The sequence below is a fragment of the Ochotona princeps genome, chromosome 19 (genome assembly GCF_030435755.1).
Source record: "Ochotona princeps isolate mOchPri1 chromosome 19, mOchPri1.hap1, whole genome shotgun sequence".
Classification (NCBI taxonomy): domain Eukaryota; kingdom Metazoa; phylum Chordata; class Mammalia; order Lagomorpha; family Ochotonidae; genus Ochotona; species Ochotona princeps.
This window is the reverse complement of record NC_080850.1, coordinates 36,638,691-36,662,062: the sequence shown is the minus strand read 5'-3', so window position 1 is coordinate 36,662,062 and position 23,372 is coordinate 36,638,691. Positions and strand designations below refer to the sequence as shown.

The 23,372-nt window shown below is 44.6% G+C and overlaps 2 protein-coding genes across 6 annotated transcripts in view; one reads left to right on the top strand and one right to left on the bottom strand.

Moving 5' to 3' along the window:
* The first annotated feature begins 2 nt into the window (after positions 1-2).
* IL4 (interleukin 4) lies at positions 3-7,765 on the top strand. The gene is made up of 4 exons (XM_004586394.2): positions 3-331; positions 544-591; positions 4,613-4,771; positions 7,505-7,765. Exons 1-4 carry the CDS (start codon positions 197-199, stop codon positions 7,604-7,606), a joined length of 444 nt encoding a protein of 147 aa, XP_004586451.2. The 5' UTR covers positions 3-196; the 3' UTR covers positions 7,607-7,765.
* Positions 7,766-16,259: 8,494 nt separating this feature from the next.
* The window catches only part of KIF3A (kinesin family member 3A), a 48,481-nt gene continuing 41,368 nt past the window's right edge, over positions 16,260-23,372 (bottom strand). For 4 of the 5 annotated variants that reach the window (XM_058677300.1, XM_058677302.1, XM_058677303.1 and 1 more), the window contains 4 exons: positions 22,909-22,962; positions 22,502-22,570; positions 20,014-20,138; positions 18,920-19,012 (listed from right to left, as the gene is read on the bottom strand). In XM_058677300.1, coding sequence (XP_058533283.1) covers positions 18,964-19,012; positions 20,014-20,138; positions 22,502-22,570; positions 22,909-22,962 — 297 coding nt within the window. In that variant the 3' untranslated portion in view covers positions 18,920-18,963. Of the gene's footprint in view, positions 16,501-18,919; positions 19,013-20,013; positions 20,139-22,501; positions 22,571-22,908; positions 22,963-23,372 lie in introns of those variants that run through there. The other variant, XM_058677301.1, reaches the window with a different exon arrangement.

Sequence of the window (23,372 nt, the reverse complement as noted above, 5' to 3'; positions counted from 1 at the left end):
TTCTCCTGGAAGAGAGGTGCTGATTGGCCACCAGCAACTGACAATCTGGTGTAACGAAAATTTCCAATGTAAACTTATTTTTCCTCGGTTTCAGCAATTTTAACTCTATATATAGAGAAATCTTCATCAGAATGCATCGGTGGTGTCTATTGATAAACTCATTGTCCCTCACTGCCCCGCACACTGAGCTCTATTGATGGGGCTCCCCTCCCACCTGCCTGTCACTCTCCTCTGCCTCCTGGCAGGCACCGGTCACTTCGTCCACAGCCACAGGGGCGACATCATCTTACCAGAGGTCATCAAAACCCTGAACCTCCTCACAGAGAGGAAGGTGAGTATCCGTGCTATCTAGCACAATCTTTACGTATGCCGTATGTCCCAGGCACGAGAGTCCTGTCAGGAAGCTGCTGGCCTGCAGCAGGTGGCAGGACTGGGGGCCTGTGAGGGGCTGTAGGCCTTGGGGGGCAGGGGCTGAGATGCACTCGTTGGGTCCAGTGGGAGGTTAACTCTGTCTCTTTGTTCTGCTGTTCCCGCCGGGGCCAGTCACCATGCACCAAGCTGACCATCGCTGACGTCCTGGCTGTCCCCAAGGTAAGAAGCCGTATTGTGCCTGCTCGGGCAGAGGGGGGCTTATGCGAGGGGAGCTGTCCACAAGGGTTAGAACAAGAAACTGCTTGAGGGAAAATGGGCAGGCCCAGGCTGTGAGGTGTTAAATGTTTTCAAAGAACAAGAATTATGATTCTCACTCTTGAGGAGCGTGTTTTGGTGTTTCTGGTTTCACTTGACTTAGAAGGTGTGTGACAAAGCTTGGATTTTGTAATACAGATAGGTCCTGGTCAAGAAAAACAAATACCTGTTGAATGAGGGAAGTTTTTTGGCACATACATTTCTGAAAAACCAGATACTCTCACAGAAAAGCAGAAATTGAGATTACAGGTTAAGGGAGCTTTCATTTTGTCTAAGAGACTTCCTACAGCAACGAAGAGCTATTGTCCCCTCCTCTCTCACAGGCTGGTCACCTCACAGTCCCCTGGGGTCCCGGGCCGGTTGCCCCTAAGCCCTCGGCTTGCCCTGTCCTGCCAAGCTCAGCCCCCTCCAGCCTGTGCCGGGACCATCCTGCCACACAGAGCCGAGGCATCCCGGCTCTAACTGCGTGGGCATCTACCGGCCTCGCTGCTCAGGGGCCATGATGGCCCTCGCCTCGCCCCCACCCCTCCATGTGCAGTGGGAGGAGATAGATTTGACAGCTGATAGCGTATTTTCTCTGACAAACACATGACTGGGGCCATATCAATGGCTTGGTGCACTTCAGTTCCTGTTTTCATGGAAACACACGAGTGAGAATGAAAGCCCCAGTGCTCCTGAGTGCACACTTTCTGTGTACCCTGAAGGGCTGCCCTGGCCAGGACTCAGCCACGTACCAGTGCTTGTTCCCGAGGACTGTGCTTTGGGGCTGTCCCTGGAACAGCTCAGTTTATCAAAGATCGTTCCAGGAGTCTGAATCAGGATGGGATTCCAAAGGACAAAATTCTATCTTACATGTAAACCAATATAGTATGTTTCTATAATTCCTAAGTCCTTGCACCCCGATGGCTGCTGCCAGAGGCTGAAGGCAGCTGAGCTGGGCCCCCACCTCCTTTAGATGCTACAATGATGAGCAGCCTCCAGCTCTGCCAAGGAAGGAACCGGCGGAGGAGGAACTGGCTCTGGGGTCAGTGGTGGGGATGGAGAGACCTGCCAGGGAGACAGGCTATGGCTTCCGTCCCAGTTCTGCCATTAACTAGATGTGTGGCCTTCAGCAGCTCTTCCGTGATGGTAACTCCAGAGATGAGGGGAAGGCTGGGTGGCACTGTGTCCCTGGAAGGCCACCACCCAGCACAGGTCAGGCATGGCTGCTGCCATCGCCCACGGTCATGCCTCCCTCAGCACACATGCAGCCCTCTCCTGCCAGTCCCTACTGCTTTCCTTCACCGCTCCATTTCTTTTCTGTTCTTTTTAAAAAAAATTTAATGATTACATGGTTGACCAGGGTGGGAAAGATCAAGATTTAGGGAAAATTGGGTAAACTCATTGCTTCCAAATTTTCTATTTCTTCTTGTTGTTCCTGAACATCCCTATTTCCTATGTCTTCCCCTGGAGAGCATGCTCCCCTTTCTCTTGGATCCAACCTCATCCTGCCATAATTTTTTTCCCTCCGACACTCAGCACTGGAAAGGCTGTTATTTTCTAAATAAAACCCCACAGGAGTAGCATGTGGGAGTAAAAGGAGCTTATGCTCCTGAGGGAGAATCTTTTTGAACCCTAGTGTACTAATTTCATTTGGGGGGTGGGAGGGGGAACTAGGTATCTTTAAGTTGGGGAGCACTCTCAGGAGAGCCGTTGCCAAGAACAAACTTGTGGGAATGCTGGGTCTTGGGGCAATCCCTGCCTGAAGGACAGCAAGCTGGCTGCTCAGGGAAAACTTTTCTTGGGTGGACCCTTAGATGTGTTTCTTGTTTATCAAAGACAGCCAAGTCCACCAACTCCACAGAGCTACACACTGAACCACAGATAGCTTTGTTTGGTTTTTTTTTTAAAAGGATTTCCCCATGCACAGAACTGGTTGACTAAATCTGGGCAGAGCTGGAGATAACAAATGCAATGCCAATAGGGCAGGTTTGATGACCCTAGATGTGGCTAGTTCAAAACTGCACTGGCAGTCTGAGTAGAGAAGCAGGCTTGAAGGCCTGTATGACTTCTTTAGCACCCGTCTTTTCTATTTGATGCCATTTTTTTTGTCTTGTATTTCATATTCAGTGTCTTTACACAATACTTTAAACAATATCTATAAAAAGGGTCTTCTCTCATATTATGTGGCCATATTTGGGTGAAAACCAAGAGACAACATAACGTCTAGGCTTCCAAGCTCAGGTTTCAGAGAAACCTCCCTCACTTTTGATGGGAAAATCATCAAAGGGATTCTTCCTGTGGCTTTCTGGGGTCTCACTGTTTTCTCTACAAGGAGGGTGCTTGTTCCCACCTGGGCACACAGGGAGTGTCTGCATCCCACTGCCAGCTGCCCAACACCAGGGCAGGTGTGGTACCTAATCAGGGGGTTCCTGACTCCTGGAGTCTAGAGAAACTGGCACTGCTCTAAATTCCTGCCTGTGGTCAGGGACCAGGGGTGACACGTAGCCAGCTCTCTAAGTGAGTGCCCTTCCACTGCGGCATGGTGCGCCACAGGGGAAGGAGGGAGGGGGAAGGGCCAAGGCTTGAGGATTTTGGTGCCCCAGTCTGGGTCCAAATCTTCCTTTAAAAACTTTAAAATGCACCCTAGCAGTTAACTTACAGAAAATGAGATAACCACAGAGATTACTCCCGCCACATCATCTACAGAAAAAAAAAAAAAACTGCTATGATAAGGAAATGGCAAGTCATGGTACAAATACACAACTGTTTTCCTTGCGGCTCTCAATTCTATCTTCTTAAATAGCATTGGCCAACATAATGCTTATAGTACAGCATTTTAAGTGTAAAAATGTTACAAAACAGGGTCAATCCCAATTGGCTCATGTATATTTTTGGAAGGGGGTGCGGGTCAGGGAGGGGAACTACACTAAAAACTAACAAACAAAACCTGTGAAGGTATTTGCCAAAATCTTAACAGTCATCATCTCTGGCTGGTAGAAGTTTTGAGTCACTGCTGTTGAACATTTGCCACCTTGAGTGTCAGGAGAAACTAAGGAAACAGGGCTCAGGTTAAGACCACTCTCCAGGTGTCACATCTTTGCTCTTCAGCAGAAACTAAGAGGACAACACAGGCCGGGTGAGACTGACACAGAAGCCCTCTCCTGGGTTTCACCAAAGAGCCAGTTTCTTTTTCTAAGGCCCACGGTCCCCAAGAAGTGGTCAGTGCCACATCAAAGCTCCAACACTCCGCATGCACACTCAAGGCCACAGGCTCCTTATAGAGGTGCTGCCTAAGGCCTAGCTCAACAGCACCTTCTTGTAGAAGCATCCCTCAATTGCCCTGGACACAGCCCTGGGGCACCTTGTCCTGCCAGCCTCAGCACTTATCTCTCGTAGTGTGGGCTCTCAGCTCGACACTTTGTTACAAACTTCTACATACACTGCTGTCTCCTGTGAGTATTCAAATGGAGAGTGCTGCCCACAACAGCCTTTTCCAGGTCAAAGGTCTGGCATTCATTTGGTCAACAAGCAGTAAGATTTCCAGGGAAAGCTGGATCCTAAAACCTTGCAGGAATGAAAAGTAGAATCTTCCACAGAAAGAACAGCTCCCACACCTCTGTGCAGACTGCAGAGTCTTAGATGTAAAGTTCACCTCCCCTTACCCACTTACTTCATGGGGCATCCATTTGGCAAAATCCTCCAAGAGAAAAGAAACTGAGGCGTTCTAAAGAGAAGGTGGCTGCATGAGCAGGGAGATGGCTGGGAGAGGTTTCTGTAGAGGCTGCAGGTCAGAGCAGCACACAGGAGTACTTGGCTACAGCTCCAGAGTGAAGCGACCTCACCCTCTGCACTGGTCCTCCCAGAAAGAAATCAGGAAGTGAAAACACCTCTCCCACATTTAAAACAGAGATAGCATGTGGTTGCCTGGCATTTCTTTTTCTAGAACACGACTGAGAAGGAAGCACTCTGCAGGGCTGCAACTGCACTCCGGCAGTTCTACCGTCAACAGCGTGCGCTCCAGTGTGTCACCCAGCATGGAGAGCAACATGTTCTCAGATACCTGAAGGGACTCGACAGGAACCTCTGCAGCATGGCAAGAATGGTAAGGATGCAGAAGGCAGCTGGGCTCTGCATGCACAGCCTCCCTCCTGACTGCTCCTGTTCAGGAGATGTAGTAACCTTGATGAACCAGCTCACTGACTCATCCAGTAAACATTTCTTGGGGCATTACAAGTGCCAGGTTCTCTTTGAAGCACTAGAGATATAGGCCTTAAAGACAAACAGACAAGGGTACATAGTTATCCCAGCAGTTAAGATACTCACATCACACATTAGAGTGCCTGGTTGGGATTCCCACTTCCAGCGCCAGACTCCAGTTTCCGGATGATGCACGCCCTAGAGGGCAGCACTGACGGTTCAAGCAGTGGAGATGTAGCCTGTGCTCCTAGCTTCTGGCTTCAGCCCCAGCCAGGGGCCACTGCAGGCATCTGAAGACTCAGCCAGTGGAGAAAGCTCTCACAAGGAAACGAATGAATAAAGATAAGTAAGCGGAGTCTATTGCTCTCATGGTGTGTTCAAATGCAAACTGCTCAGTAAGGAAACATGCTATGAAGAAAACACAGAAATGACACGGGAGTCAGAGTGGGCAGGACTGGTTTAGTCCATTTTTCTATCCACATAGCTAACTGAGAGGATGCAGGCCACCTGATCAACAGGCACAAGGTTCAACTATGCAGAGGCCAGGGTAGCATCGAGTTTCCTGTGCTCAGAAGGACAATCAGTGGGTGGATGAGAGGGACTGAGGGGATTCAGTCAGAGATCAGATTTACAGAGAGAAGGAGATACAGAGGAAGATTTTCCATCTGCTGGTTTACTCCCCAAAAGGCCCCAATGACCGGAGCTGATCTGATCTGAGGCCTGCAGCCAGGAGCTTCTTGTGGTCTCCTATGTGGGCACAGTGTCTTAGGGCACTGGGCCATCCTCTACTGCTTTCCCAGGCCATTAGCAGGGAGTGAATGGGGAGTGGAACAGCTGAGACATGAACTGGCATCCATATAGCATCCCAGTGTTTGCACAGTGAGGATTTAGTCATTGAGTCATTGAGCCAGGCCCTTCAGTGATCACTCTTGTCATACATGGTATGTATGGTATTTATTATTATTATCATTATTATTATTTTGGTCAGAAAGCTGCCATAAGCCAGTATAAAGACAGTAGTGGCTTGAACAGGATGGTGACTCTGAAGGTGGTTGAATCTGGGGCATTCCTAAAGAACATGGCCAAGGAGCCTTTGCTAGGAAATCATTTTAGTTATAGGGAATGAAGATTAACAGATGACCTTATAGTTCCTGCCTGGGCCCCTCTGGCAATGGTTGGTCCTGTCACAGACCACAGGAGACTAGGGACATGTCCACAGTTGTGCAGTGTGTGGTGCCCCAGAAGGTAAGGAAAAACACTCTTAAGCAGGGAGTGATAGGAATGGCCAGTGGGTTTGGCATGATGGATAGAAGAGATGATACGGATACAAGTGGGAATGGATGGTTGTAAAGGGAGAGGCAGGAATGCAAGCCTAATGGAACAGGTACAACAGAGGATGCAGTGGGAAGAGCTGAGTAAAGGACAGTGAATACAGAAAACTCTTTTGACATGTCTAACAGTTACCAAAGAGCAGGCATGGAGAAGTAAGATTTTCAAGGTGGGGAGCCTATTCAGAATATTAGGGTACCAGGAGGAAGACTCCAGGACAGAAGGAAAGTTAATGCAAGAGAGGGAGGAAACCAGGAAAGGACAGCAGACCTTGGAGCCACGCAGAGGAGCTGGCTTCAGAAAAGAGCAGGGGTGTTTCTCCCCTCCTGGGCCTCACACTTACTGAAAATATCAGGGCAACCAACAGGGCCTGTCTGTAAACCTTTCATCTCAGAGTAGGCTCTACTGTTCCCACATTACAAAAGAAGAAACTTCTTTATTATTATTATTATTATTTTTTTTACAATTGAGTAGTTTGTTTTTTTTTTAAAGATTTTATTATTATTATTGGAAAGCCGGATATACAGAGAGGAGGAGAGACAGAGAGGAAGATCTTCCATCGATGTTTCACTCCCCAAGTGAGCCGCAACGGGCCGGTACGCGCCAATCCGAAGCCGGGAACCAGGAACCTCTTCGGGGTCTCCCACGCGGGTGCACAGTCCCAAAGCTTTGGGCCGTCCTCGACTGCTTTCCCAGGCCACAAGCAGGGAGCTGGATGGGAAGTGGAGCTGCCGGGATTAGAACCGGCACCCATATGGGATCCCGGGGCTTTCAAGGCGAGGACTTTAGCCGCTAGGCCACGCCGCCGGGCTCAAGTAGTTTGTTTTAAGCAATTCAAACTCAAATGGTGACCTGGAATCCTTTCCACCTATACTGCCACAGACTGTGGGTCACCAAGGAGCAGGAGGGCAGCATGGCTAAATCTCTCAGCAAGTCAAGCAGGCATGCAGAGGGTCCAGTATGGCCATGGACAGGTCTGAGTGCACTTTCATGTTACTCCCTTGGAGCAGTACCCCACTGTGATGTCTCCAGAGGTTGTGACATCACCACCAACACACTGCCTGTTCCCAAAAAGCTGACACAGGGTGGTAGTAAAGAAACCACTTCTGGAAGTTGAGTGTGTACTCACAACATGCAGATCCTATTTTGGATCTGGCCTACTGGCAGAGTCCCAGCTAACTGGCATGGATGCCGGGACTGAGCACCGTTCAGGTGGCAAGTGCCAGAGGCCCTGCCTGGACAAGTCCATAGGCATGAAAGCAACACCAAATGCCACCTGACGTAAGCTAACAAAATGTTTCTTTCACAGAACAACTGCCCTTCCAAGGGAGCCATGCAGACTACACTGGAAGACTTCCTGGACAGGCTAAAGACGACAATGCAAAAGAAATACTCAAAGCATCAAAGCTAACTATTTTAATTTATAAATTTCGATAGTTTTATATTTTAATATTTATATATTTATAATTCATCATAAAATAAAGTATATGTATAATCTAATAGCAATGCTATTTAATGGTGACTAAGTTTACTTGTCAAAGCCAAGGTATGCAACTTTTAGGAAAACTCATTTTACTTAAAGCAGCCAAACTGAAAGACCATTTTTTTAATTAAAGATTTATTTTTTTAATGGAAAGTCAGATACACAGAGAGAAGGAGACAGAGAGAGAAAGATCTTCCATCCACTGGTTCACTCCACAAGTGGCCACAATGGCCAAGCTGAGCCGATCTGAAGCTAGGAGCCTCCTCCAGGTCTTCCACGTGAGTGCAGGGTCCCAAGGCTTTGGGCCATCCTCAACTGCTTCCCCAAGCAGGGAGCTGTGTGGGAAGTGGACAGCTAGGACACAAACACACACCCATATGGGATCCCAGTGCATGCAAGGCGAGGATCTCAGCCATGAGGCTACTATGCCGGGTCCAAGGCCATTCTTTCTTAAAGAGTTCCCTCTATAGTTGGGGAGATACTGTAGAGTAATTAAATACAAGGCCATGAGAGACATAAATGATAAGACAGCCTGTTCAGTGGGTCCGTGAGCCCTACTGTTATGTATAATCTAAGCCAAAAGTATGATTGGATCATTCATCTTCCTTCATTGAGGCTGCAGAAAACATAACTAATCCTCACACACTACCAGGCTCCCCATAATAAATCTTTGGATTCTCAAGTCTCAGAACCAACTAACAGACAACATGCAGTAGACAAGCGATTGTAGCCACCAACCACCTGACAGGACAAGAGGAACTGCTGGAGACAGTTGGCAGATGGAGGCTGGACACTAATGTAGCTTAATAACACTAACACTAACAGAAGAATATGAGATATAATTATTCATGTGACATTTAAACTTAACACAAGAACTAAAAAGAGCTTACTATAAATAATTTGAGAGGGGGTAGAATTAGTAAGGTAAACCTTCATTTTTCAGTATGGAATGAAATACATGCTATCCATTCAACAAATCAAAAGTCAGTTTCTAAAAGTGGTCAAAGTTGATGGTGTTGTAGTTGGGGATGAGTATGTGGGAGTTGATCAAACTATTCTGCCTTTTTTTTTTTTTGAAAGTCAGATATACAGAGGAGAGGAGAGACAGAGAGGAAGTCTTCCATCCAGTGGGCCACTCCCCAAGTAGTCACAATGGTCAGAGCTGAGCTGATCTGAAGCCAGGAGGCAGGAGCCGCTTCCAGGTCTCCCAAGTGGATGCAGGATGCCAAGGCTTTGGGCCGTCTTTGACTGCTCTCTCAGGCCACAAGCAGGAAGCTGGATGGGAAGCGGGACCAGCGGAATACAAACTGGCATCTATTTGGGATCCTGGCACATGTAAGGTGAAGACTTGAGCCACTAGGATATCATGCCGGGCCTGAATTATTTTGCTTTCATATGTGTTTGAAAATTTTCATAGTGAAAAGTGAAAAAAAAAAAACCTAGCAATGAATGAATCAAGAAATATTTAGAATTATCATGAAAGCATTTAGACAACTTGGGGAAAAAAAAAAAAAAAACGACAGCTTCCTGGGAATGCTGTGGCTGTCTTTGGATCTCAGGACTTAGGGCACAGGAGCACTGTTACATGGAAAAGCCGCAAGGGACCAAGGATCAGGAGTCCAAGGCAGAAAGGTTATTGTAAGCTTCCCTTACATTCATTCTTCCCAGGTCTCTAAACAACCTGTGAGAATAGACACTGGGTCTTCTAGTTAGTGAGACAGAGTACACGATAACGTGGTTCTAAACATAGAAAGCTGTACTCCTAAAAACGCTTCCTAGTTCTCATGAACTTGCATTCTTTTCCAAGGTCTTTAGGATGCAGGTTTTTCCAAGGATGGAAAGCAGGCCTGGGACAGGGTAGCCGTGGGATAGAGAACACTGTGGCACAGCCTGTCACCTGGGCAATGTTCCAGGGAACCATTTGTGCACCTACCCTGAGGTGCTTGACTCCAGGCCTTCAGTTAGACCAAGACTGAAGGTGCTCCCAAGGTTCACGGTCAGTATCAGGTCTCAGCATGCACCCCTCCAAGCCCCCCACAGGTATAAGGTATGATACATCAGCTACAGGGAGTGAAGCAGGGCTTGTCAAGTAGGGAGTGAAGTTGGCTTTCCATTATATGCTTCCTTGTGTTTGTGTGCTCACATGTGCAGAAATAGTAAAAAATTAAAAGTAAATGAATACAATCTATAAATTGGATAACAAATGCTGACAGAAACAGAAAAACTGGGGACCCAGTTCATGCTGTCCCAGCAGCCCCATTCCCATGCAGCTCCCTGCTTGTGGCCTGGGAAAGCAGTTGAGGATGGCCCAAAGCCTTGGGACCCTGCACCCATGTAGGAGACCTAGAAGAAGCTCCTGGCTCCTGGTTTCAGCTCAGCTCAGCTCCAGCCATTGTGGCCATTTCGGGAGTAAGCCAGCAGATGGAGGATCTATCTTTCTATCTCTCCTGCTCTCTGAAAATCTGACTTTCCAATGAAAATTGAAAAAGAAGGGAAAGGAGAACGAGCAGAAGGAGGAGGAGGAAAAGGAAGAAGACGATGACAACAATGAGCTGAAATCCTTGTTGTTGTGAATGGAAAATGATGCAGCCACTTTGGAAAACTATAGTTCCTCAAGTGGTGAAACACAGTGTAAGATCCAACAAGTCTAGGTATATATCAGAGAACTGAAAACATGTCCAGAGAGGCCCAAAGCCTTGGGACCCTGCACCCGTGTGGGAGACCTGGAGGAGGTTCCTGGTTCCCGGCTTCGGATCGGCGCGCACCGGCCCGTTGCGGCTCACTTGGGGAGTGAATCATCGGATGGAAGATCTTCCTCTCTGTCTCTCCTCCTCTCTGTATATCTGATTTTGCAATAAAAATAAATACATCTTAAAAAAAAAAGAAATATTGAAAATTGGAAAATTTACCGAGGCAAATATGGGGTACTGGTTGCTAAGGGGTTGGAGCACTGGAGCCAGGGGAAGGGTATGTGAGTGGGTACAGGGTTTGTTTTGATGGTGACAAAATGCCGCATGATGGCTATGAACAGACTAACTCCTGAGTTGCCTCCTCCAGAAGAATCGGTGTCATGGTCTGTGAGTTGTATCTCAGCAAAGCCATTATTGAAAGAAATCAGAGCAGGAAAACACAAAATCAATTGTTAAATCATTGAAACCTGCCTTTTGAAAACATCTTCTCTGCAAGGACATGGATCTAGTAACAATGATTTAGCACTCTTTTCATCTTCACTTACACGTCACCAAAATTAATACTAGTACTAAAATTACACAAAAATAGGTAATGTCTTTTTAACCCTCTCAAAATAAGGGAATAAATCAAAAGCTTAAAGTCTCACCCTGACCACAGCCAGTTTCACCCTGCCCACATGAAATACCCATGTGCCAAGGGCATTAAGTATGTAGGGGAGTCATGGGGGCTGCCCAGGCCAATCAGAGGAGGTACACCCTGAACCTTTACTTTCCTCTCTTCTTTGATCGAGACTTATTTGCATTCAATGGCTAATGTGAGCTGCAGACTGCTACAAGATGAGTTGTGGATTATAGTTCGTAGATGAGGCCCAGGTAACAAAGGAAAGCCTGTCAAAAAGATCTAAAAAAAAAAAAAAGCCACAACAGCTAGGATTTGTCCATCTTAAGCCAAGAGCCAGTGAAGTCACCAGTCAGGAACTCCCTCCAGGTCTCCCGTGCAGGTAGCAGGAACCCAATGACTTGAACTATCACTGCTCCCACCCAGGTCTGGGTTAACCGAAAGCCAGAACAGGAACCGGGGACAGGTATTAAACCCAGGCACCCCTGTGTGGGTTACAAACACCCTAACTGGTAAGTAAACTGTGTCTCCACCCACCCACCCATAAAGTGGTGGAACAAGTTGAGAGAGAGGATACAAGCAGGCTCTTAGGCGGGTCTGTCAGAAGACAAGAGTTAATGCAACTAACATTCAAGTCACTTCAGACCAAAATCCTGGACTCAGGATGGAAACACCAAACACTTTGCCTTTAAGCAGACCGAGAGAGCCCAAGCTGCAGAGGATACACTCACAGTGTGTGAGTGAAGCAGAAGTTCAGGAGTAGGGGAACGCTCACATCAACAGCACACATACTAGATTCAGAACGATATAGAGATTAGCATGACCCCTGTGTAAGGAATAAGTGAAAGTTACGACACCTGTCATTTAGATACACTCATTTCAGCAACAGAGACACCCACAGTACCTGCTTCCTGGGATAGGCCTCCTGTTTGTATGTGGAATGTGTGTCACTGTGACAGTGAAGGCTGACCTGTCCCTCCTGGCTATCAGCCACTTCCGCCTGTTGCCTTTGAATAGATGCTCTTTAACTGGCATCTAATAGAAGGTAATACAAACTTATTTAATAAATGAATAGTAAAATGCCATTTTTTTCAACTCTGGGGTTATGTCTTACGAAAACATCCTTGGGCCACTATGAGAAACGCTGGCCTCTGATAAAAGCGCAACAGGGGTCCTTGCTGCTATGGTCCACTTGTGCCACTGCCCGGGTCCTCTTACTCACCCTCCTTTTGGCATCATCTCAGTTAGCCTTGCAGGGTACCCAAAGCACCTGAGGTTGGGACTCACCAGGAAAGGGCACTGCCTGCCTCCTGTGGAGCAAGGCTCAGCCTGGCCTCACCAAGCAAGCCTGGATTGGCACATGCTACCAGTGTCACTGAGCACAGGGCAGCACCTTCAGTTACTTTGGGGCTGATTCCTAGGGTCCATCTTATTAGCTCAGGCTAAGGAGAATACCGACACCCCTCAGCAGCTGCTATGCTTACTCTCTCAGGAACAGGCATTCTGGCGTAAGCCCCAGATACGCACCTCTCAGCTTCCTAGAACTCCTTCTTTGACACTCTATCCTTCCCAATCACTTTTTTCTAGTCCACCTTTCAGTCTCTGCCTGATCCTTCCTGCCATTAGCCAGTGCTCACTACATACCTGGGTACCTGCTAGGCAGCTCAAGAATAGGCAGGTAGGGCCCAGTGCGGTAGCCTAGCAACTAAAGTCCTCGCTTTGCAAACACCGGGATCACATATGTGCATCAGTTTCTGCCCCGTTGCTCCACTTCCCATCCAGCTCCCTGCCTGTGGCCTGAGAAAGCAGTAGAGGATGGCCCACAGCCTTGAGACCTTGCACTGGCATGGGAGACCTGGAAGAAGCTCTTGTCTCAAGGCTTTAGATCAGCTCAACTACGGCCATTGTGGCCACTTGGGGAGTGAACCAGTGGACGATCTTTCTGTCTCCTCTCTGTGAATCTTTCCAATAAAAATAAATAAATCCTGAAGAAAGAAAAGAAAAGGCAGGTAAAGATGCATTGTCTCCCTCAGCCCAGAGCACCCACAGCTCCTAAGAGAGGGAGACTGTGGCGTGGCCGCTCTGGGCTCCAAGACACCTGCACAGCATCACCTGCCCTCCTAGGCCTCGCTCCTTCCTTCACAATCCTTCCAGCACTTGTTTTTCTTTTTTCAATTATTTTTTTCAATTTTATTTTTTATTTTTATTGCAAAGTCAGATATACAGAGAGGAGGAGAGACAGAGAAGATCTTCCGTCTGGTGCTGAGCTAATCCGAAGCCAGGAGCCAGGAACTTCTTCTGATCTCCCACACAGGGGCAGGGTCCCAAGGCTTTGGGCCATCCTCAACTGCTTTCCCAGGCCACAGGCAGGGAGTTGGATGGGAAGATGGGGCCTCCGGGATTAGAACCGGTACCCATATGGGATCCCAGCATGTTCAAGGCAAGGACTTTATCCAGTAGGCCACTGTGCTGGGCCCCAGCACTTGTTTTTCTTTTTTTTCTTTTTATATATATATATATTTTATTATTATATTATTTATGTATCTGAGGTGAAGGGGGATATTGAGGGAGAATCCCCAAGCACTTGTTTTTCTAAGACACTATTGGAGGGATCCATTGTACATCCTGCTATGGCTTCCCACTTCCAGAAAATTCTTTCACAACAGGGGCCTGGCCAATCCCTGCCTGCCCCGACCCCAATTCACATATCTCCAAATTCGTACCACTACCTTTGCTGGGATGCCTCCCCACTTACTGAATTGTTTCAAAGTCTCAACAGCAGCACTTCCCTGAAAGGCTCGGCTGAACCTTGGGTCAGGGAGACACACACAGGGACTGTTCTGGCTGCAAGGGAAGGACCATTCCCCCTCCTCAACACACCTCACTGTCACTAATCCCTGACACTGACACCTTGCCCTCCTGACAGAGGAGGCATAGGTCTGTGTTCCCAGGGAGAGCCTACTCAGCACAATGCAGACATAAACACTGGAGAGCCTCACGCAGAGAACACAGGCCACAGCAGCACAGCCACACACAAGGTAGTGGAGAGGAGGAATCAAGGCCACCCGACCCGCGTGATGACTCTGGTATTTTAAGGTGGAGTTGGGCAATATCCTCTTGCTGAGATTGATATCGACTCTGAGAAATATTTTATTCCGTTGTAAAGTCCCAGTTAGATTCCTTTGTACAACTGGAGAAATAAAAGCCTTTGATTCAAAACTAGAATTTCCCCCAGCCCTCTCAAAGGGATGGGGGAGGGGAGCCGGTGAGGCAGAATGTCTGATCTGTCATATTCTTCAGTCACAGCCATGAACGTGTTCGGGTAAGAAAATCTGATGTTCTGATAACGTTGATAAAAGTCACTTGAAGATTGGGCCACAGGAAGCCTAAGATAAATGCTGAGAGGAAACGGGCTCTTTTTGAAGTAGCCTCTTCATAATCATTTTCCCACACATTTGTTCAACTTCCGAAGGAAGACTAAATACCTGATTTGCTTTGCAAATGAAACAGCTTAAGAATAGGAAATTCAGATAATGTTACAACAAACATGTGTTTGGCAGATTCCTCCAGCTGGCATCAAGCTAAGGCTGTGGCTTGAGAAGGTGTGAACATGCCTGTGTAAGGCTCACAGTAACTGTAAGCTTAAGATACTTGTGCACTATCTTGTTTCAAAAATGGATTCGAAGTGGTTTGTCAGAAAGGACTAAGAAAATAACAATATAATTATTAGGACCAAAGAAGAAAGGAAGTAGCAGACAGTGACCCGGGAGAAACAGCCTACAGGTAAGGGGGCCGTCAAATATTATAGTCCTATCAACCAGCACAAATCCACATTAGTTTACCTAGTTCTGATTATCCACAAGCGGGGGGGAAGAGTCCATTGGGCTAAGAGCTCTCTCCTGTGTCCGCGGCAGCATCCTGACAGCCCCGGTGCTAACAGGCTTCCTGATACAGGCAGACACTGTGGCTCCAAACCTCAGTTGGCAAGAGGGGTGGCAGGTGCAAAAAAAAAAAAAAAAAGAAAAGAAAAGAAAAGAAAAAGCAGCACTGTTTATTATCTTGTATACACTAGGGCCACCTCTATTTTTGTTTTCAACACACACGGAGTTTTACCTAGGTTGGCAACTGGGAAAAGCAAGACAGCAAGCTCTAGAAAGGCAATAAAGATCTCCTCTTTATGCAGAAAGTATATTTTTGAAAAAGTCCTTTGAGATGCCCTAAAAATCAACATTTTCAATGCCCACTGCATTTTATGAGGCAAACCAACACAGTGCCAGGTAATCAGCATTTGTGCAAAGAATGCACGGCCAACAACAATCCAGCTCACGGAGAGCTGCTGAAGGAGCTCACAGTACTGTGACCCCTAGGCCGTGTTCCCACACACCATTCAGTAGGCCACATTCGGCACACACTTATTTTTATTTTTTAAATTTACAGTACAATTCCATAGGGTCTGGGATTCCCGCCCCCCCCAAATTTGCACCCCACAACAGATTTACCCCATATCATTACAATAGTCTAGTCCTTCATTAGGAGTTATAATTCCATCAGTCTGCTTGCACACATTCCTTGAAGGCATGACTTGAGAACTGGTTTCTATTCTCAAACACCTAATGACAGAGATAAGAAAACTTCAATAATATTCTCAGTAGAAAATTTAGATGAATGAGAAGTATATTCAAAAACATCTTCCCCAAATGTCTGCTTCACAGTGACTTCTGTTTCAAAGTCCTACAGTGCTGAGAATGTTTGCGTGTGAGACAACACAGGCCTCTTCAACTACATGGAATGAAGAGGCCACGCACGAAGAAGCTGCTCATTACTTCAGGCTGCAAGTAAACACAAGTTCGAAGAAGACGACCACTGCCACAGGCACTTGTTAAAAGAGCTTTATTTCTCATTGAACCATGCTGCATGAATACATACAATATTGATATATACAATTTAAGCAAATACAATTTATACATAAGATAGGATGCAAGTGTGGCTTTTGAAGTCAACGCAACAACTCATTGTTCAATTTGCAATTTTGGTCAGCACACTGCACTGCAGTAATGCTTCTGAAATTAGCAATGACTTAAGTTAGACTACAGTGTAAGTTCAAAGGCACTAGGAACATTTATGTTTTCCTCTAGAATTACAAAAAACACAATAATTAAAAAGGAAAACAAATGCATATGTTAAGAAATTGGGCAGACACTGGACTGCTGAAATGTAAACTCGACCTGTTCCTTAATTCACAGCCCTGTAGGAAAGAGAGGGACTTTAAAAACAAACTAAAAAAGATAACAAATGAACAAAAAAACCTACACCATAACTGTAATTTTTAAAGCATACTGCAGATAAAGTAGCACCCCTCTCTCTCCCAGCACACTCAGAAATTTTCTGCTGCAAAATGAAATCCTCCTTTTCCAGAACATGAATAAGACAACTTGTCAAGCGGATTCTACTTCCGACGTAAACATGCCAATACAAATCCTTCTCCTCTTGACTAATCTCATATTTACAAGAATCTGAACAAAAATGGGAATAAAATTATACTTTAAAACCCTATTTGCATATATAGTTATAGGGTTTATATTAAAGAACACTATAAACTGTAACATTCAACCAAAGCTTCTTTTAATAAATAAATATTACTTTTTAAATTAAGGAGAAAATACTTATTCAGTAATCAATTTAGACATACATGTAAAATATGCATATTTGCTTCACATAATGAGTAAGCTTGTTTATTTATATTCTTTCATGAAATGAATACTGAAGTTACAATTTATTTCATCTGTGGACAAACACACAATCCACATGACGTAAACCCGGCACTCCTGGAGCTGAGCTAACTGGCCAGCTCCAAGCCAATGCCCATGCCTTCATGTCCATATTCCAGGCTGACTTTCATGGTGAGTTTTATCATCTCTTAGGATAAACATCCAGTGTTCATTTGATATAATCACTGTTCAAGTACAAATGCTTACATGTTAATGCAGCCTGTTTTATGAGTTTCTGAAGATTTTGGCTTTTTATAGATTTTTTCTTATTGTGTCGAGGTAAAACAAAAGTTTAAACTACTATGTGTGAAAACAGTTCAAAAGTTATTCTTTCTCTAACTTACTTGCTAAAGGTTAAAAAGCAGCAGCACTCATCTTTTTTTTCCTATTGATAAAATTAAGATTTCTGTTACAGGCACACTACCAACACACTTTACATTTATCAAGCTATTCTGCACCACAAAACTGTTAAAAGACACATGTTCACCCCAAGTCTTCACAGTAACAAGTTAGTAACAACTACTCCCAACTACCCCACACCACAAAGAAGATGCCACCAGTGAAACCCAACTCCCACGACAGAAAACACTTACCATCCACAGGCCAGTCAGCGCTCCACTTCTCAACATGACTTCAAATGTATGGACACTTCCATCATCACTTCATCATCGTCCACTTTCATGCCCTCCCCCAAACTTTATATCACCATCAGTAATTATAATCCAACAGTTAACCAAACTGACGAGATATATTTTAGAAATACTAATTGTAAAGTTTAAAACCTTTGCAACCAATGTATTCCAAAGCTAGTTACATATTATTATTTTTGTATTTATTGTAAAGGCAGAGGGAAGAGTGAGAGAGACAGATCTCTTCCCAATCACTGATTAATTTCCCAAATACCCAAAAGAGCCAGGGCGGGGCCAGGCCAAGGCCTAGAGCCAGGAACTTCATCCAAGTCTCCCATGTAGGTGGCAGCCAGGATTCAAGGCATCACTCCGACATGGTGCAGGCGTCTACGTTAGTGGTTTAAACCACAGCCCCACAATGCCCACCTTTCCTCATGTAATTTTAAAACCCACAAAAGATGCATAAAGTAGCTCAGGAGTACCGTAAGCTTCAAAAAACCTAAAAACGCTGTAACCGGTCAACAAAAGAACAAGTAATTCTATCTTTACAACTTATTTTACTATAACACATGATTTTTATTTTTAGAGGAATATTGTTTAACTGCATTAACCAACAGAAGAAATTAAAAGAAAATTTAGTTTTTATAAAGTATAAAGAAAAATAAAATAGTGTTTCAAATATTAAAAGATACTATTTTTGCTTGGTTGCATTTTCTGGAAAATGGGGACCTTTTTCAGTTGGAAGACACGACTCATTTCCACCAAAATTTAGAACCAGACAAAGAAAACAGCCATAGGCCACACTTCAAAGTGAAGCTTTAAAAACACAAGCGGCTAGGACTAATGCTTCCTAGTGTTCTACACCTCTCTTAGGTACAATTCACTGTTTCAAGAGAACATAAAATCAGAGAAACCAAGGAAGTATAGTTAAATTCAAACTGGCAAAAAGTCTAGATGAAACACATTTTCACCTTTTCAAAAAATGTACACTTGCAAATATTGACTGTTGAAACATAAAATTCTCTACAGATCACTAAGACCAATTATATTTAAGATACAATTAAACATTCGGGTAAAAATCGGGACTTCCTGAAGCAGCCTGGGCAGGTTAGTTTGAGGACAGAGTCATTTCTCAGCTGTGCAGCCCCGACATTCACATGTAATATCATGACACAGGGCAAGTCAGTCTGCTACTTTCCATGTGCAAAATAGGGCATACTTCCTAACTGCTCTGAAATTCTGGTTATCTACATATACAGTAGTTGAGCAAATTACCAGCAGATTTATATACACCTCTAAACTGCCAGTCTCCACAGCACAAAGTGCCCCCAGGCTCCCCGCACAATACAACCAAGGGGGTGTGCAACGTCAACAATCACAAGGTGTACGGTTTCAGTATGTTACATTAACTTAATATATACGCAAACATCATTCACTGGGTTATGATTTCCAGTCTTACATCACGATTTACAGCTTCCGCTGTTTGGAATTACACAGATGTCTTCAACGTTTTAATTAAAGATTTTGTCCAGCCATGAGAATATCATTAGTTTTTATTGTGACTTTAACTCTATAATATTTACTGTAGCAAAGAATCAATCACAGTTTCAGGCTTTGAAGAACGCTTTCTGTTTGGAGAAGAGAAAAGCAAAGTATGAATGCTTGCTTAGAGGATGGAAACAAACATACTAGGTAGCAGCAAACACAGGGTGGCCAGAGTCAGTCCAGAGAGAGGCTAAGGTCACACACGTCTGAGACTTTCCCAGGTACAGGAGGACAGCACCCCACACCATTACACCAGAGCTGCAAAGGGCTGGGCAGAGGGTAACTTGGTTGCCAGATGTGAATCCCTTCATCATCTCTTGTTTAAGGTACATATCAAAGTTTGTAACCCTAACCTAAATGCTAAAGATAATGCAAAACTGTGTATACTTTCAATATGTAATTGACTCCAAGTTCCATTATCCCCTAAAGTGTTAGGTTGTGCCTATGACGTGATACAATACATATATTAAGAACATACAACTTCTTTCTGCAAGTAACCCAGAGTCCCAGAGTCAAAGTAGCTCATTATTTTCTATCATTTCAGGAATTCCAAAGTGCTAGAATCATATGGAATATCCTGAACATCCCTTGGTACAGAAAAGCGAGGGAAGAAAGCAAGCTCCACCCCAGGGTTCCTACAGTTTGATTTCTCTGGGTCTACATGATACACAGATACTACCCCAAGGTCAGGGCCAGTGCCTAAAGGAACAGGAAAGAGTGCCAACGAAGTTGGCTCAAGAAATCCATTTTCTGGGGTAATGCTTCTGACAGGAAAGCTACTCGGTGGGGTACAATACCTTGAGAGACTAATCAGACAAACTAACTGCTATCTCACTAGAACAATTAAGAAATTTAGGAATTAAATAAGCAGGAAGGCGATCTATACATTTGGAAAGAACAGAGCAAACTGAAAATAAATCATACTACTCAAGAGGATGGAAGCGGCTAGCCAAATTAATTAACCATAATTTTATATGGAATCTGATTTTCATATATTAGCCAAAATATTTATCATGCTAAGTATATTATAACTTTAAGGATACATCACAGCCCCCGTTGCATGGAGTGTAAGGGCAGTGCTCACCTCCTCCCCGTCTTCGGCCTTGCTTTGCCCTTTGATGTCCGTGGCCTTTCTAATTTCATCAAGGACTGACGCAGGCTCTCCTCGGTATAGGCAAGATACACATGGGAAAGGTCCACTTCAAAGGGCTAAATGAAAAAAGCAAACGAGTCACTCTTACTCTTACAGGAAGGAGATACACCAGATTTGGGGGGCAAATTTGGGGAAAATTCCTAGAAATACCACACAGGAAGCAAAATCTAGCAAAAGTCTAAAGACATCTTCAAATCCCAATTCCTATAAAATGTTCAGCAAGCATGAGAATTGGGGCACAATGCATAAAGCCTCCACTTGGGACATGTGCAACCCATACTGGCTTTAGCCCTGTCTTCTTCACACTTCAGATCCAGCTCCCTGCTGCTGCCTAGGAGGCAGCAGATGACGGGTCAAGCATTTTGGACCATCCTACCCACGTGGGAGAGCTGGATGGAGCTTGGTGCTCTCGGCTTCGGTCTAGTCTAGTCTCAGCTGTCACACACACTGGGGAGTGAACCAGCAGATGGAAGATTTTCTCCACCCTTCCTGTCTCCTTTCTCTCCTGCCTCATCTCACTCTTTACCACTCTGCCCTTTAAGTAAACAAACAAGTCTTAAAAGTAAAAATGTAAATGCGTGCAACAAGAGTGTGGTGAATAAGAAGCCCTGACACACTATACGTTTCCTTAAATGCAGAGAAAAGTTGCTGCTCTTTTCCATAAAGTCACTCCCTCTTTTTGGAGACCTATAACCAGAACCAGTTTTAAGAAAGAAGACTCATTCAACTTTCTAGCCAAAGCCCCATGACCTGGAAAGGTGGATAAACAGGACTGCAAAGAATGAATATATGTCCCTCTTCTGACAGAAATGATAAATCTGCCATCGTGACTAACCTTAAAATAACTATTTCCTGATGGAGTCCATGCAGTAGGTGTGAATAACACGAAGGTGTGAAGAGAACAGCTCCCTGACTGGCAGGGCCCGGGGAGCTACCAGCTGCTTAGCAGGGCTAAGTGGATTCATCTCTGACCACCTTGACGCAGTTTTCACTCCCCTTCGCATGGGCACTCAACCACCCCACTAAGAATTTTGTAATCTATTGAGGCATTGTCTGCCCCTGTGAGATGGCTTTTACAACCAACATGAGCTTAAGAGTTAATGTTACTGAGGATGTCCTGGTGAGTGGGCCTTTTACTACACACAGGAGTATAATTAAGTCTGTGCTGTTTACCCATTGCCATAAAATCTGGCCCAGATATTTAGCATGCTTTCTGGGGAATGGCTTGATAAGAGGAACCCTAAAAGTTATCCTGTTACTGTGACCCTAAAGGTCATTCTGCTATGACAAAGAATATAGTTACTGTGACCCTAAAGGCCATTCTGCTATGACGAAGAATATAACTACTGTAACTCTGAAGCCTATCCTGCTAAGGCAAAAAATATAGTTACTGTGGTCTTAAAGGTTAGCCTGTCCTTGCAATTCTTTAGAATATAGAAAATGTAGTTGTTTTAGTTGTTTTCATAAAATTTTAGCTAGATTAAATACAGGGTGATTTCACTAATATCATAAAGATATATTTTTGATTATTGTTTGATCACTTATGAAGTTGTAGAGCCTGCAGTTGTAGAGGAATGTAATGTTTATAACTTTTTCTCTTAGATCTTCATGTTTTTTCTCTCTTGGTGTATTTCTCCCATCTAGTGATAGATAAGTTGTAGAATAAGAATTGTATTAGGAGTGTATTACTGCATAAGACGTGTTGTCTACTGAGAAACTCTTGGTTGCAATGTTGGAATGGATAATGCCTTGTCTAATACTGAAACAATTTGTAGAACTGTCTTTGGAAACACTCACTCATTGCTAACTGCAATTCTTTCCGCCGTTTTTACCCTTGCTTTACTTGTTTGGTTAACAAACTGTGTGAGCTTATATACCTATGGCCAACTAATGTCAATAACCCCGATCCCCATAGACCAAGGCCCCAGTCCTTTTAACTCATACGTAATTCAAGGTAGGGGTCTGGTTGACACAGATGGCGCCTAGGTTATAGCCCAGACCTGAGGAGAGCAGATAAAGACTGGCAAGCCAAGATAAGCAAGGAATGTGGAATCCTTCCTCAATCATTTCTCAAAAAGTTGTAAATTGTGCCCCCCTGAAGCTATGTCAATATGCCCCTAAGAAAAAACTTTGTACTGCTTCTGTATAAATAAAGCGGACAGCTTTCTCGCTTAGTCCACTACGATCAAGGAATCTGGTGGTCCGTCTCCTTTCTTTTTCTCTTCACGCCTCATCCACGCACCCTTCCCGAGTTCCGGACTCAGCTGGAGCTGGACTCCGGCAATTTCCGAAGATTAGCTCATTTCTAAGTACAGTTTATTAACAGATAAAGAAGATTAATAATAATTTAGGGACCCATTTCTATTAAAAAGCAACCATTATATTTTTTAAAAATACATTTTTCAAAAAGTTATCTTACATCTTTCTCCTTTTTATCAGGTACTGGAGTTTGCTTCCTCATGTTATTTCCTGTGTAGGCGACACATTTCTCAAAAAAGAAAAGCAGAGGGGAAAACAAGTCATAAATAGTAATCAACACTATGAACTAGGTAATTCAGGGGGAGATCCTCTGAGACTACACTAGTAAGGCATGATTTGAATGCTGGAATGAAAAGGGACCCAAAAACCATTCAGTCCACTTAGTCCTTGGCCTATTCTACTTCTGCGGCATGCTATGAAGGTATGGCCAGTTAGAAAAACCTCCCACCCACACTCCTGGGTCTCATCGGCTTCACACCATGGCCATCTCATCTCCACAGCCGTCAGCACTGTGCTCAGCTCGCAGCAAGGACTCCAGCAGAACTTCATGCAAGAAGGAACACTTACCAGCTGCCATTCTCCAATGTCTTCATTCCAATGGACATAATTTTCAATCATTTCCTTTAAAAAGAGTAAAAAATCGTCTCAACTAAATTTTTAGTAATGAAACTAAGCATTTAGTAATGTTAAATAACAAGTCAAAACTTGGATCAGGCATTTTGCCTAGTAGGCAAGATGTCCATGTTTCACACTGAAGCAGGTGGTTTCACTACCCAATTCCGGCTCATCACTCGAGCTTCCCACTGGCACAGATGCTTGTGGGGGTTGGGGTGTAGGCTCAAGCCATTGGGTTTCCACAACTGAGAGTCCTGGGTGCTCCTGGGTACCAGTTTCAGGTCTTGTTTAGACTGAGTAATTACAGGTATCTGGGAAGTGAATCAGTGTGGATGGGAGTGCCTGTTCCTTCTCTGGGTGTGTCTGTCTCATAAATAGTATTTTTTAAAATACTAAGCATTGTGGTATAATGATGT

Coding starts and splice junctions, on each gene's coding strand:
- IL4 (XM_004586394.2), top strand. CDS start 197: ATGGGGCTCCCCTCCCACCTGCCTGTCACTCTCCTCTGCCTCCTGGCA. Junction 332..543: donor ACCTCCTCACAGAGAGGAAG/GTGAGTATCCGT, acceptor CGCCGGGGCCAG/TCACCATGCACCAAGCTGAC. Junction 4,772..7,504: donor TCTGCAGCATGGCAAGAATG/GTAAGGATGCAG, acceptor TTTCTTTCACAG/AACAACTGCCCTTCCAAGGG.